General features: G+C 49.7%; 4 protein-coding genes across 4 annotated transcripts; 1 reads left to right on the top strand and 3 right to left on the bottom strand.

Moving 5' to 3' along the window:
- Window positions 1-871: 871 nt before the first annotated feature.
- SMAC4_13202 (uncharacterized protein) lies at window positions 872-1,075 on the top strand (the record flags this gene model as incomplete). The annotated part of the gene is made up of 1 exon (XM_066091312.1): window positions 872-1,075. One exon carries the CDS (start codon window positions 872-874, stop codon window positions 1,073-1,075), a length of 204 nt encoding a protein of 67 aa, XP_065945999.1.
- A 1,801-nt stretch (window positions 1,076-2,876) lies between these two features.
- SMAC4_05590 (uncharacterized protein) lies at window positions 2,877-4,144 on the bottom strand (the record flags this gene model as incomplete). Its single annotated transcript, XM_003349259.2, has 4 exons — window positions 2,877-3,283; window positions 3,356-3,772; window positions 3,967-4,016; window positions 4,107-4,144. 4 exons carry the CDS (start codon window positions 4,142-4,144, stop codon window positions 3,240-3,242), a joined length of 549 nt encoding a protein of 182 aa, XP_003349307.1. The 3' UTR covers window positions 2,877-3,239.
- A 1,558-nt stretch (window positions 4,145-5,702) lies between these two features.
- On the bottom strand, window positions 5,703-6,546 carry SMAC4_05589 (uncharacterized protein; the record flags this gene model as incomplete). The annotated part of the gene is made up of 2 exons (XM_003349258.1): window positions 5,703-6,076; window positions 6,147-6,546. 2 exons carry the CDS (start codon window positions 6,544-6,546, stop codon window positions 5,703-5,705), a joined length of 774 nt encoding a protein of 257 aa, XP_003349306.1.
- Window positions 6,547-7,457: 911 nt separating this feature from the next.
- Window positions 7,458-10,407, bottom strand: SMAC4_05588 (uncharacterized protein). Its single transcript, XM_003349257.2, has one exon. The coding sequence runs from the start codon at window positions 9,846-9,848 to the stop codon at window positions 7,566-7,568; it is 2,283 nt and encodes a 760-aa protein (XP_003349305.1). The 5' UTR covers window positions 9,849-10,407; the 3' UTR covers window positions 7,458-7,565.
- Between the last annotated feature and the right edge of the window lie 1,162 nt (window positions 10,408-11,569).

Genomic DNA, 11,569 nt, shown 5'->3' with positions numbered 1-11,569 from the left:
GGAGAGCATGAACCTCGTTTGGTCTTCATCTGTTTAATTTTGGAGTTAAGACGTTCGAGTCGGCCACTTCGACTCATAAATTCACCTGGGCATTAGATAGCATATGATGATGGACCAAAACTTTGAAATGGGCCTTGAAGGTCATCGATCTATTAGCAGTGAGTGATCCGAGGTAAAAGTGGGTACTAGGTAGGACCAGGTAGGCCCTGTAGTCTTGTAGAGATTGTAGAGATTGTATGAGCAGCGAACCTTCTTGGATCATGTTATTGTGAATGCTAGACGAAAAGAGTGAGTGAAAAGCATAGAGGTATCGTCCACAAAATTGGCAACTCGGGAACGAACAGTGATGAACGAAACAAAGGAAGAGAACCTTCCGTCTTCCGCCTGTACCATTTGGAGCTTGGAAGCCTTTAAGTGTCCGCTCTCAAGCCGCCAATTCACATGGACCCAATCCAGTCATCCCACACAACCAGATAGTACGTGGTGTTGATCCATTCAACTTTGAAAACGCCGTGAAGGTGATCGATTCACTTGATATCTCAACATGGACGTGTGGATAGGCCCTCGGAATATCGTGAATCAGTAATCGAGTACCTACATAAATACCTGTTTTGAAACTCCTCCAGATTACAACAATGATCCAACGAGCTTCCAATAAAGAAAACAACAACAAGCAGCCTCCAAACCCTCAAGCCTCCAAGCCTACAAGCCCTCATCTTGAAAACCCACGTAGGAAAGAAAGAAACCCTGCAACAAAGAATTTCCTTAATATCACACCAACTTAGGTAACAGCTCGCGACACTGAAAAGCGCACTCACTCGCCCGCCCACAAGTCATACACACACACACACAACAGAAGAAGAGTCCAAAAATGTGCAAAGAACACATCTTCGTCACGCGTTGCTGGCACTGCAACTGCGCACACGGAGCCGTCAAAACCGAACATGAGAAGTGCCAACGCGCCGAGAGCCAAAACTTGCGCTGGGGCGGTTGCGGATATACTTCCAAGGTCGACCGTGTCCTTTACGCTTCGTGTCATTGGTGTACTCGCTATAGGAGATTTGGCGCAAGATAAAGATAAAGATAAAGATAAGGAGGAGGAGGATGAGGAGGACATGGAGGAGGAGGAGGAGGTGTAAAGAAGGGAAACAAAGAACCAACGACGATGGAAGTGCTACCTTTACCAAGTTAACGACATGGACAGGGCAGCATAATGGGAAATGGAGTTATTACCGGATCAGCTTGGAATCATGAGAAGAACAAGAACAAAGAAACATATAACTGACCCCCAAGTGATGACTATCGTGAGTTATTCAGATCTGACGTCGTGGTGGAGATAAAAATACCAAAAAGAAGATAAAAGAAATTCTGAAGAGATTCCACGATGCCCGTCACACGCCAATGGACACTTCCCTACAATATGCATCGGCCTGACCAGTGGTATCCAGATCCCTGCTCCAACTTATCCGGTACCTGGATAAAAATTCCAGGTAACTTCCTAACCCATCGACAAAACAATCATCAACACAACAGCCACCCCTGCAACTCGTGCAAGTTCCGCTCTATTACTCTGCCTCGGCAGTCTCGGACGACGGATAATCCGAGCCCTCTCCGTTCCTGGAAATATTTCGATCCATCTCGTGGGTTTTTCGTCGTTGTCGTCATCGTAGTAATGAAAATACATCCGCATATGCACCACCAACAGGTATAAGAGGATAATCACCACAGCCCGCTTCCACATTGGCCAGTTGGATGGCCCAAGAGACAGCCTTGTGTGTAGGAGTGTGTAGAGCGAAAGGGACAGCATCTGTGCAGGATTTATGGGTGGCATTTTCCGATTGTTCGATGTGTATTTTTTCGCTTCGAGCCGGTTTTCGACTTTCGACTTTGGAGGCGTGTGGGTTCGTGCAGAGTTCCTGGCGGTTTTCTGAAAAGCTGTGTGTACCTGTAAGTAGAGGTATGTGTGGAGCGAGTGAATTCTAGATGGGTAATAACACGATGATCAGAGGTCGAGGTCAAAATATCTACCGTGACTTCGTCGACTGGAAGTATGTAGGGCGAATGGAACTTACAAAGCTGATGGGTACCCAAGTAAATTTGTTGTTGGAGGAAGAATGGAGGAGAGAGGAATGCAGCTGAGTGCAGTCTGGAACAAATGCACGTTGGTATTGAATAGGAAGGAGTCAAGCAGGCGACTACCATACGTACCAAGGATGGGAACTTGATGAACTGGGTAAGCGACGGTCAAAGTTTATGTAATTGATTTCGAAAAGTGGTAGTTGGTGAATGTAAATAAGAACTGGGGAGAAGAAGAAGTGGGAAAGAACTACCTAAACCCTAAAACCCTCTCGCTGCCGTAGCACCCTACCTGTAGGTCGACCTTTTTGCTTGAGCGAAGCGCACTTTTTCTGGACCATGTTGCAGCTTCATGCAGCATGTTCGGGGGTCCGAGGTTGCCATTTTATCTTAGTGAACATCGGGACATGCAGAGGTCTGCATAATATTCTCTCTGGTCAAGCACATAGGAATTTGTTTGGCAGAGTTTGTTAGCGGTCAGAATGCCATCCGGGCACTACACAAATTACGCTTTTACGAGAAGCGATGAAGCTTGTATGAGGAGGTGGCAGTGAGATGAATCTGTAGGTCCCAAAAGACGCCGTTCGTGCCTGAGCCATGGTCTTGTTCAAGGTCATGCATAGAATGGAGAATTTCAAAAGGTTTGGATGGCCATCAACTGCTAAGAACACAAGAGACAATTTGGAAAACCGTTCGCTGCCAGCAGGACTGAAAATTCCACCCCCCACCTTCCTGTTAATTGATAAGGTAATGACTGTCCGAGTGCTGCCCCCCCCCCCCCCCCCCCCCCCCCCCCCGGTTGTTGCCTGCGAACCCCAATACATTACGAAAATACAGGTAATGAGCGTTGAGCTGGCAGCTTTTAAGCCTGAGCCAGGTTAAAAATGAGATCCCCCTCGGCTTCACATCCCTTTGCTCATTCCACAGGTCTCTCATGTTGCTGTTAAAACCTGTCTCCTAGGCCCATCCATCCGATAACAAAAGCAGTAATGACTGTGTGGTAGGGAAGACAGAGCAAGCCAGCGCTGGAGAGAGACGTTGAAGGACATGTAATGAAGCCCTTCACCTGCTCGAAGGCAAACATATCCCCAACTTCCCACCTCGGCATGCTGAATGACCTTCTCACAGGTGATCTATTCTCCTTCCTGTTGTTCTTCTTCTTGTTATTCCTCTTGTGCTTCCCCATCGGGAGAGGCATGGCCGGAGTCTATACATTGATTAGCGATGGGAATTTAAAGACCAAAGGAACAAGGTGAGTCAAGAGATAGGCATGGCTTACATAACTCATCATCGATACGTTCCTGGCCTGCCTCAGTACTGTCATACAGGCTCACGTAGTATGCTGAAGGAGATGTCAGATAAGCTTCCACGTCCACGTAATCTTCATCGTCAGGTGTAAGGCACATTCCAAGCCAATGCTGCATCATGGGGCTGGCAGCAGGTCTCCTCCTCCTAAGCGACTGATTATCTTCCGCTTGTCCCAAATGAGAAGGACGTTCGACGACGACATCTTCGGAATTGCCAGCGACTGAGTTGGGAGGGACGGGGGTTTCGAAGAAAAAGTCGGGTACTAGGATACTGTCTGGCGACAAAGTCTCCTCCCTACGGTCGAACCAAATTCTCTTCCATATGCCTCGACTAAGTATGAGGCGTGAGTTGGTCATGTTGAACCATCCCTTGTCGCGTTCATCAGCGACTGTTGGGCGACACGGTATGTCGACGTTAGCGAAGTTCTCCTTGATATGTGTGACAGCTACCGTATGTTTAGGGGAGAGAATTGAAAATCGAACGTGGAAAACGTAGCAAGTCCTTCTTGGTGGGTATCTTTTGGTATTTGGGCACGGTTGGACGAAGGAATGATCAAGACAGTTCAAGTTTAGGAAGACTCACCCATGCCAGTCGCGTCCTGTTTGGCCTTCGTGCCATCATCGTCAAGAATTCTGAACGTGTTACCACTCCGTTGGAAAGCCGCTATTCTGTCTTCGCCGTAACTGAAAACGGCCCTCAAGAAGTGGGTTTTGCCCACCTACCCGTTGAGGTCATCCACGAGGCCGAATAATCCCGTCATGTTGCAAGGCCACCAAACCATTACTCCCGTCCACCCGCTTCGCGCGGGCGGGTCGTTTTCTTCCAGAGGCACTGTTGCGATGAGTCCTTGGATTTCCTTCGAGATGCCTGTAGCAACCACATTGTTTCCGCTGAGAGGACCGCATACGAGATGGAGCCCACAGCGCAAGTTTGAAAGGTGCTTTGTCGGAAACAATAGGGTAACGACCACCGTTGGGCCTACTCTAGATTTTTTTTTTGCCACGGTGGCATCCTCTTCTGTGGGTAACACATGAATCGGCATGTAGATCCAACCTTCGCTGGATCGAAGAGATTTTCTGGGAAGTTTGCATTGTACCAGCCAATTCCACGCAACTCCCATCTGCTTTGCGCTTTGTCAAACGCCGTAGCTGGAGTTCTTAAAGCTGATGCCATAATTGCTAGCTTAAATTAGTTGATGTCCTTTGGCTCCTGTAAGACGAGTAATGGCTTACCAGATTTCTGTAGTCGACTAGATGATGATTTTCGAATGTAGTGGGGTATGGAAGAAGAGTGTACTGTGTGTACCCTCATGAGCATCCATCTCGAACAGTCGGGACCGGACGGCTCTTATACATTTCCTTTTCTCTCACCAGGAGCGTCAACGACCAACAGCAGTACCTAGCTTTCGCACTTCGATGAGAAACGCTGACAACTTGCTCGTCATAGGAAAAGGGTATCCCATCCCCCCAACGAGCCGTCCAACATTTGAAGCGCCGAATAAGTCGTAAAGCCAACAGTGAAGCCATGATGAAAGGATAACCAGGCGATGCCGTGATGAGGATATAGCAGCTACGCGCCCGTTGGTATATCGTTATCTCACAAGTGTAAGAACTAGGCGTACCAACCGACCTCAGTCAAGTTGACCTGCCATGGCAATGGTATCACTAAATACCTCATCATGTGGCCGCGAACACGAATTAACGTGGACCAACGCAGGAACGGATGGAAATAACAACAATGAGGCAAAAAAAAAAGACATCAGAGACCGATATTAACGCGATGGAAGATGCTGTTGCGCTGCCATAGAATATCAAAAGAGGTGGTCGATGTGCGAACGCTGGGGCAACAAGCCAGGACTGCCGATCAAAACAGGAATGCAGTCTGAGAGGAAGAAATCCGGAGCGCGCCTTATGAAGAAAGGATGTCCAGATGATTTCGTCCACAAACAAGGAATGAGAGCAAACTGGGAGCCTGCGAGTGAGTACCAAAGCCATTTTCTGTGTACATGTAGGGACGGGCTGCACTCACACTGTATTTTTCCACTTTCCTTCCCATCCCCCAACCCGAGCGGCAGCCACCAACATCCCACGTAACTAACCACCCGCTTTCACAGTATCGAAATTACCAACAGTCCCCCGTTCTTTGATCGTAATTTTGAAGAGTCTTCCTTCATTTGTGTCCTGCGGCAAGTTAGAAGATCTTGTCGGAAACGAAGCGTGGTGGTCTCCCATCGGACTCACTTGTCATTCGGCTCCGCTGAAAACCCTCCATCTCAAAGTCGTATCGCCAACGACCTCGAGCACAAGGAACCGAGCAATCTACTCGCCATCAGGGACACTCGTCTCACTCAGAACCTGGTCCACATTATTTCCAACCCCGCTCCTTTCACGCTCCTCCTCCTCACACCTCCAATACTCATGCAGCTCAGGACGCATCCTCGCAAGCGTAATAGTCGTCTTGAAAATACCCGGATCTACCCTTGGGTGCGGAATCAGCCAGACGTTCTCCACCCCAACGAGCTTGTCAAGCTCTTCGTAGTGATAACCCCGGTTTTCCACATCGCCTATGCGGCAATCTATATAGAGCTCTCTCACATTGGGGAACGAGTCCAATAGAAACGTCGACTCGAAGTACTCGAACCTGATGGTGCGGATGTTAATCTGGAGCCGCTGGATCTTATCGCCATCCCAGTCTTTGTAAAGTCCAGAATCCGGTGTTTCGGATGTTGATCGTGTCCATGTCGAAGTTGACCCAGATATAACGCCGTTCGCGCTCCTCTTGTGCGTTGATATTCGATAACTTCGTAGCCGCGCCGCCGCGCTTCTTCGACTTCTTCCGATAACGCCAAGCGCGAAACTTTGGAGTGTCATGAAGTTCTTTCAGGATGATGGTGGGTGTGATATTGAAGGCCTGCTCATAGATTTCTTGTCGTTGGAAATGGTTCCGGGCTTCCTGACACACATGTGGCACTGCTGGCACTGGCGTGCCGTGTTTATATATCCTCGGGCCCCACAGCTCAAACTTGGGATAGTGCTTATATACTTCGGGGTTATGGAGGTTGGAGGCAACGATAACGAACACATTGCGAGACTCGACAGCCATTTCCCAAATCTGAGCGGGGAGTTCCCACGGAAGCCGGGGGAACGAGTGAAAAGTGGCCATTTTCCAGGCGATATCTGAATTGTCCTCTCCGTGAGTGACAGGGTATGTGATCTGAGATGTTATTAGTGGTGATCTCCCATGTGTTTTGGAGATAGACGGACCTCATTCAATGCTCCGATGTTGGTGAATATTCTCATCCTAAACGTTTCGAAGGGATTTGTTTGAGTTCTTATCTGACTCTTAAGTACTTCCGCATGTCATACAACCTGAGTGATGAAACTATCAACTGGTGGGGGGCCTTACAGCTACTAGCCGGAGGCCTTATATCGTGTTTGCATGTTACAAACCAATGGGTACAGCCGCACAAGAATCTCGCAAGCTCATATGAAGCTCATCATGGGTTCCCGATGTCAAGAGAAGTGGTAAATCCAAGAGGTTGTAGATGTATTTAAAGCCACTTGGGATAAGTCAAGCAGAAGCGGTCGTGCATGGATGCAAATACCATTCAGAAACCAAAAAAAAGATCGAATACGATGATGTCGCATGATCATTGCGCCATGAGAACTTAGATGCATACAATCTAACGCCGGGGCAAATGAACAAAAAAGCCCAAGGTCTACCACGGTGAAATGCAATAAGAAAAACGAAACACGCAAACACGACCAGCTCTCTTTTCCGTAAGGGTGAACAAGGTACAAAACTTGCATTGGGAAAGCCAACCATCATTGCTAAATCCAGCCTGTGGTCTTCGAGAAATGAAAGACGTCCAGACCTAGGAGTGAGCCGTGTTGAAACGCTACGCAGTACCTGTCGATACCAAGGCCAGGGTCGCTTGATACATCTGGCTTTTGTCCAACGGGGTTTGCAAAATGCCGGGGTTGATGTTTGCGATGATGTACCATGAGAAACTGGAAACGTGTTACCAATGGTAGCTGACACTGGCGGACATATGGGGGAGTGTCTGGGTCACTAACCTCCCAACGGTAACCACCGAGGATGTGCAAAATAGCTAGCGGAGGATCAGATATTCCTGCATTCAGTGAATCTCGAGGTGTAGGTCAAAGTGCTTGGCGCCGATATCAAAACATCGGCTGTCCGCTGGCCAGACGTACAAAGCTGTAAGGAACATTCTGGCCAACGAGGAGACGAAGTGTTTCCACAGTAGTAAAAGCCATGACGTCCTCGGCACCATAAGCAGCAAAGCCGCATTGCTCTGCAATCAGCCTGGGATCACCTTTCCGGGGAAACGATCCATCAGCAAGGTCAAGAAACACCTTGCGAGACGTCGATGAGCCCCGAGAACCAAAGACGCGGACCAGCATGCCGACAAGATTACTCTTCTCTGGAGCTAACGCACTCACGACGACGAAAGGTGAGGCGTCATTATTTGTGCTATCAGCACCATTCGTACGGGCCTTTTGCATACTCTCGAGACTGTTGAAGGGTTCCAGGTTGAAATCCCTGGCAACAGCTGGCGATGCTTTAAAGCCGACTGTGTAGATCTTGCTCACCATCAGAGCTTTAAGAGCGAGGAGGGAGCTGGCAGCATCATCGGGATTTGAAGCAAGGACCACGGCGGCACGTCCAGAAAAAGCCGAAGGAGCAAAGTCGCGAGTGAGTGTACTTAATATTCCTTTCCAAGCGGCATTTTCGAAGACCATAACGGTGGTGGGTGACAGGCCTGATTGCGACGAGGCAATGGAACCTAGTGAGTCGCTGTTTTGGTGACGTCCTGGACTGGACGGTGCTGAGGATGGTGCCGAGGAAGCTGAAAACGAGGTTTTGGTTTGAACCACGATAGTATCCACCATGCCGATAAGCCTTACTGAATCGCTGAGAATCGGCCCCGCGCCATTATTGATGGATGCAAAGAAGGCACTGTTTGAAATCAAGTGCTGAAAAGGAACAGCCGGGTAGAGGTAAGCACCTCCGAAGTTCTTCTGGTTGCACCATGCTTCCACTGAGGTGAAGTCTTTGAGAGGTCTCTCAACCACAGAGAAGTGATGGGGCAGGCCTAGCTCGTTGAAACATTTCCCGTAGAAAGGAGCCTGAGGGGTCGATATGCGGCTGGAAGGGGTGTTAATTCCGTAAATGTTCTTTCTCGGCAGTTGTCCAAGTAAGGACAAAGCCTGATTGATCTCAGCAGCACTCAACTGACCGGGAGCGGCGATAATCGGTAACAGAGGATGAGTGATGGGTGTGAAGACCCGGTTCAATGTCCGAGAAAACTGTCCTGTTTCGCCCATGTTGACAGCAGAAAGTGGCGGCGCATCGGGGTATTCGGCCTTGATCTTAGAACGGAAGTACTCCAGTTCAAAGTTCTCATTGTGGTCGTTGATAATGGCGATCATTTTGACGATATCCGCAAACCGTGCTGATTCCCGGAACGTTGCTTCTGCCCTTGCCGATGGCCACTTGAAAGTTCCGGAGAAGTCGTGAAATGCGGACATGATGCGACTGCTGCCACGCTGCTCATAAAGCTTCCTCCTGATCCTCTCCGGAAGCCATATTTCGACGTCGATGTATTCCACTCCCCACTGGATTGCTCTGTAAAGGTACTCGTAGTATAGATCAGGATTGTCCATTGGAAACCGCCCATTTTCGGCCGTACATCTGGTGGTGAAGATGATTGGCAACTCGGTCCTCTGGCGAAGCAACATCACCTGTTCGCCGACATAACTGAGACTGGGAACCGGAGCATAGGTTCCATCACCGAGTGGCTCTTTCAGAAGATCAACCCTAATCTCAACGGCATCCGCACCCACGGTTAGGATATCGATATTCGGAAGGGCAGCGTGTACGTCGGGGAATGTTGTCGAAATGAAGTACGTCCGTGGTTTGGCCATGAGGATTTCGTGGTGGTTCAACTGCCCAAGTGTATGAGAAATGAAACGTGACAGGTCCCGTCTGAAAAAGGGTTCCTCCGTGTAGAGGAATTCGTAGTCACACTGAGCGGATAGATACGCGTCTGGGGGCATGCCCATGTTGGTACAATGGACGTTGATGGCGACGATCGAGGTTCTGTCCCGACCTGCGATATCGGTTTTCGCCTGTGTCGCGGGGATGCCCACCACAAAATCCCGATCATCTGAAGAGACGTCTCTGAACCCATTCCTTACTCGGTAAGATTTCCCCAAGACTTCGGCAAATACAGCCACAATTTTCTCCTGGCCCTGGCCAAATACGATCACCGCTGTTCTCGTATCTCCCTTGCGAGGCCCCCTCAGAAGCGGGAGGTCGCCAACCGCCGGTGAAGTCGTCCTTCCCATGACCAGGTCGATTGCTCGATGAGCTGTAATGGTGCTTGGCACTGGCGCCGATATGTGTGCCGTTGCTGGCTCCAGCTGCTGTATGCTGACCATTTTGTCGATTTGAGTCGGAATCCACCAAGCTTGCGAAATGAACGTGATGTCTCGCTTGAAATGCCCAAAGAAGTCGTCTGATGGGATGTCCAAGTAGGCGTTCGTTGAGCCTATGGCTCTTGCTTAAGCACACCCAACCACCTAAAACCAGAATCCCACTCAGGAAACCTAGTGCGCATGGCCTTCACAAAAGTTGGTTTGAAAGGAATGTTCTATTGCCCACGCGGTCCTTCGTCATCAAAAATTAGTTGTTGACGGCAAGAGCTCTTTTGGTCATCCAAAGACGGAATTCGCGTTGAGGGCCTGTGTTGATGAGGTGAGGAAAAGACCGGCTATATCGGAAGTTGATGTCAGGCTGCGTTGATTCTCAGGTCCTCGATATCTGGTTCGAACGTGCTTCCAAGCCTTGACGAGTGATATGCAAGTAGGGCGATGAGAGGAGTTTCCAGACGAACGGAAAGGTGATGAGAAGACTTGGCACAAATCCGGATTAGGGGTTGCTGTTCTAAATCGATGTTCCTGATGTATGGGATGAAGGCTAATGGAAGGTTCCAAGTATCGGTTGTGGTGTCTTTAGCGAGGGCCAAGCAAGCGGTGGAAGCCAAAACAGCCGCGAGTGGTGCAGCTGAGGTAGGTCAAGGTAACACCCGTTAAGACGGGAAAAAAGGACGATGCCACGAGCAAAGTCAGTGAGTCGGGGAAGGTATATGAAGCGCACCAGTGAGGCTCCGGATTGTTGTGGTCTTTGGTCTTGTCAACTTGTCTCATCAGCAGCCCCGGGGATGTTGGCCTCGAACTCGGTAGCAGTGCCAAGCAAGGTCAGAACGAAATATTCCGCCGAGTTCTTGTGTGGTTTTGCCGTCTGAGAGGACCCCCCTTCCACAGTCCGAACTTGTTGGATCAGCCGTCAAACCCAGCCAGGGCCGTGCAATAAGCATCCACGGATTTGTCGACGGATTACCGATGAAGCGCGTGCTAGCCAGGTAGACCAGGGTTGGCCCCGGGGGGAAGCGCGTGGGACTGGGGGGTGACTGTGAGGGAGAGACGCTGTTGTAGCGGCTGCCTTGTACCTCTCTGTCTCTTGACTGGAGGGAAAACGTTGGAGTAAGGTGAGGTACTTGGTGCCAGTTGGAGATAGAGGAGGAGGCGGCTGGTTGCGAGATGTTCCACCACCCTTGACTCCAGGACTGTCAAAAGTCGGATGCTGTCACGGATTTCGACGAGACCAGGAGTGAAGACAGTGGTTTCTTTGGTCGTGGAACATGATAAGGAGGAGTGAATTCCCAATTAAGCTGAAAATGTAAGACGAGAAGACAGACAGAGATTTCAGTGCCAAACACGACTTCAAGTCTGTGAAGATGGCCGTTGACCCACTGGAGTCGTCGCCGGCGTCGATGCTAGAATCCGGGGCAGGAGCAGTCCTGGGGAAAAAGAGACAGGGGGGGGCCGATTTTGGGGAAGGCGCAACAAGGGGTCCCCGCAGTGACTCCGCATTCTGGTCCTAATTTCCCGTGTAAAAATCCTCCAATAGAAATCGTTCTTTCCTCTTTCAATGTACTTCCCCGATTGACAGTATTGGTTCACTCTTTTTGACAGTGACACTTTCCCTGGTTGTCCTTCCCAGGCGTGTTCCTTCTACATGTAGTTGCCGTTTCGCATTCGCTTTGTTAGAACGGACTCTTTGAGTTTCGAATCGTGGGAGCTGTTTGGCAGGCGCGGGC

This window comes from Sordaria macrospora, chromosome 2 (assembly GCF_033870435.1).
Source record: "Sordaria macrospora chromosome 2, complete sequence".
NCBI lineage: Eukaryota > Fungi > Ascomycota > Sordariomycetes > Sordariales > Sordariaceae > Sordaria > Sordaria macrospora.
Note: the sequence above shows the minus strand (reverse complement) of the source record. Positions and strands in the feature narration are given on the sequence as shown.

What these genes read in the sequence shown, in the direction of transcription:
- SMAC4_05588 (XM_003349257.2), bottom strand. Translation starts at nt 9,848, where the DNA reads ATGGTCAGCATACAGCAGCTGGAGCCAGCAACGGCACACATATCGGCG.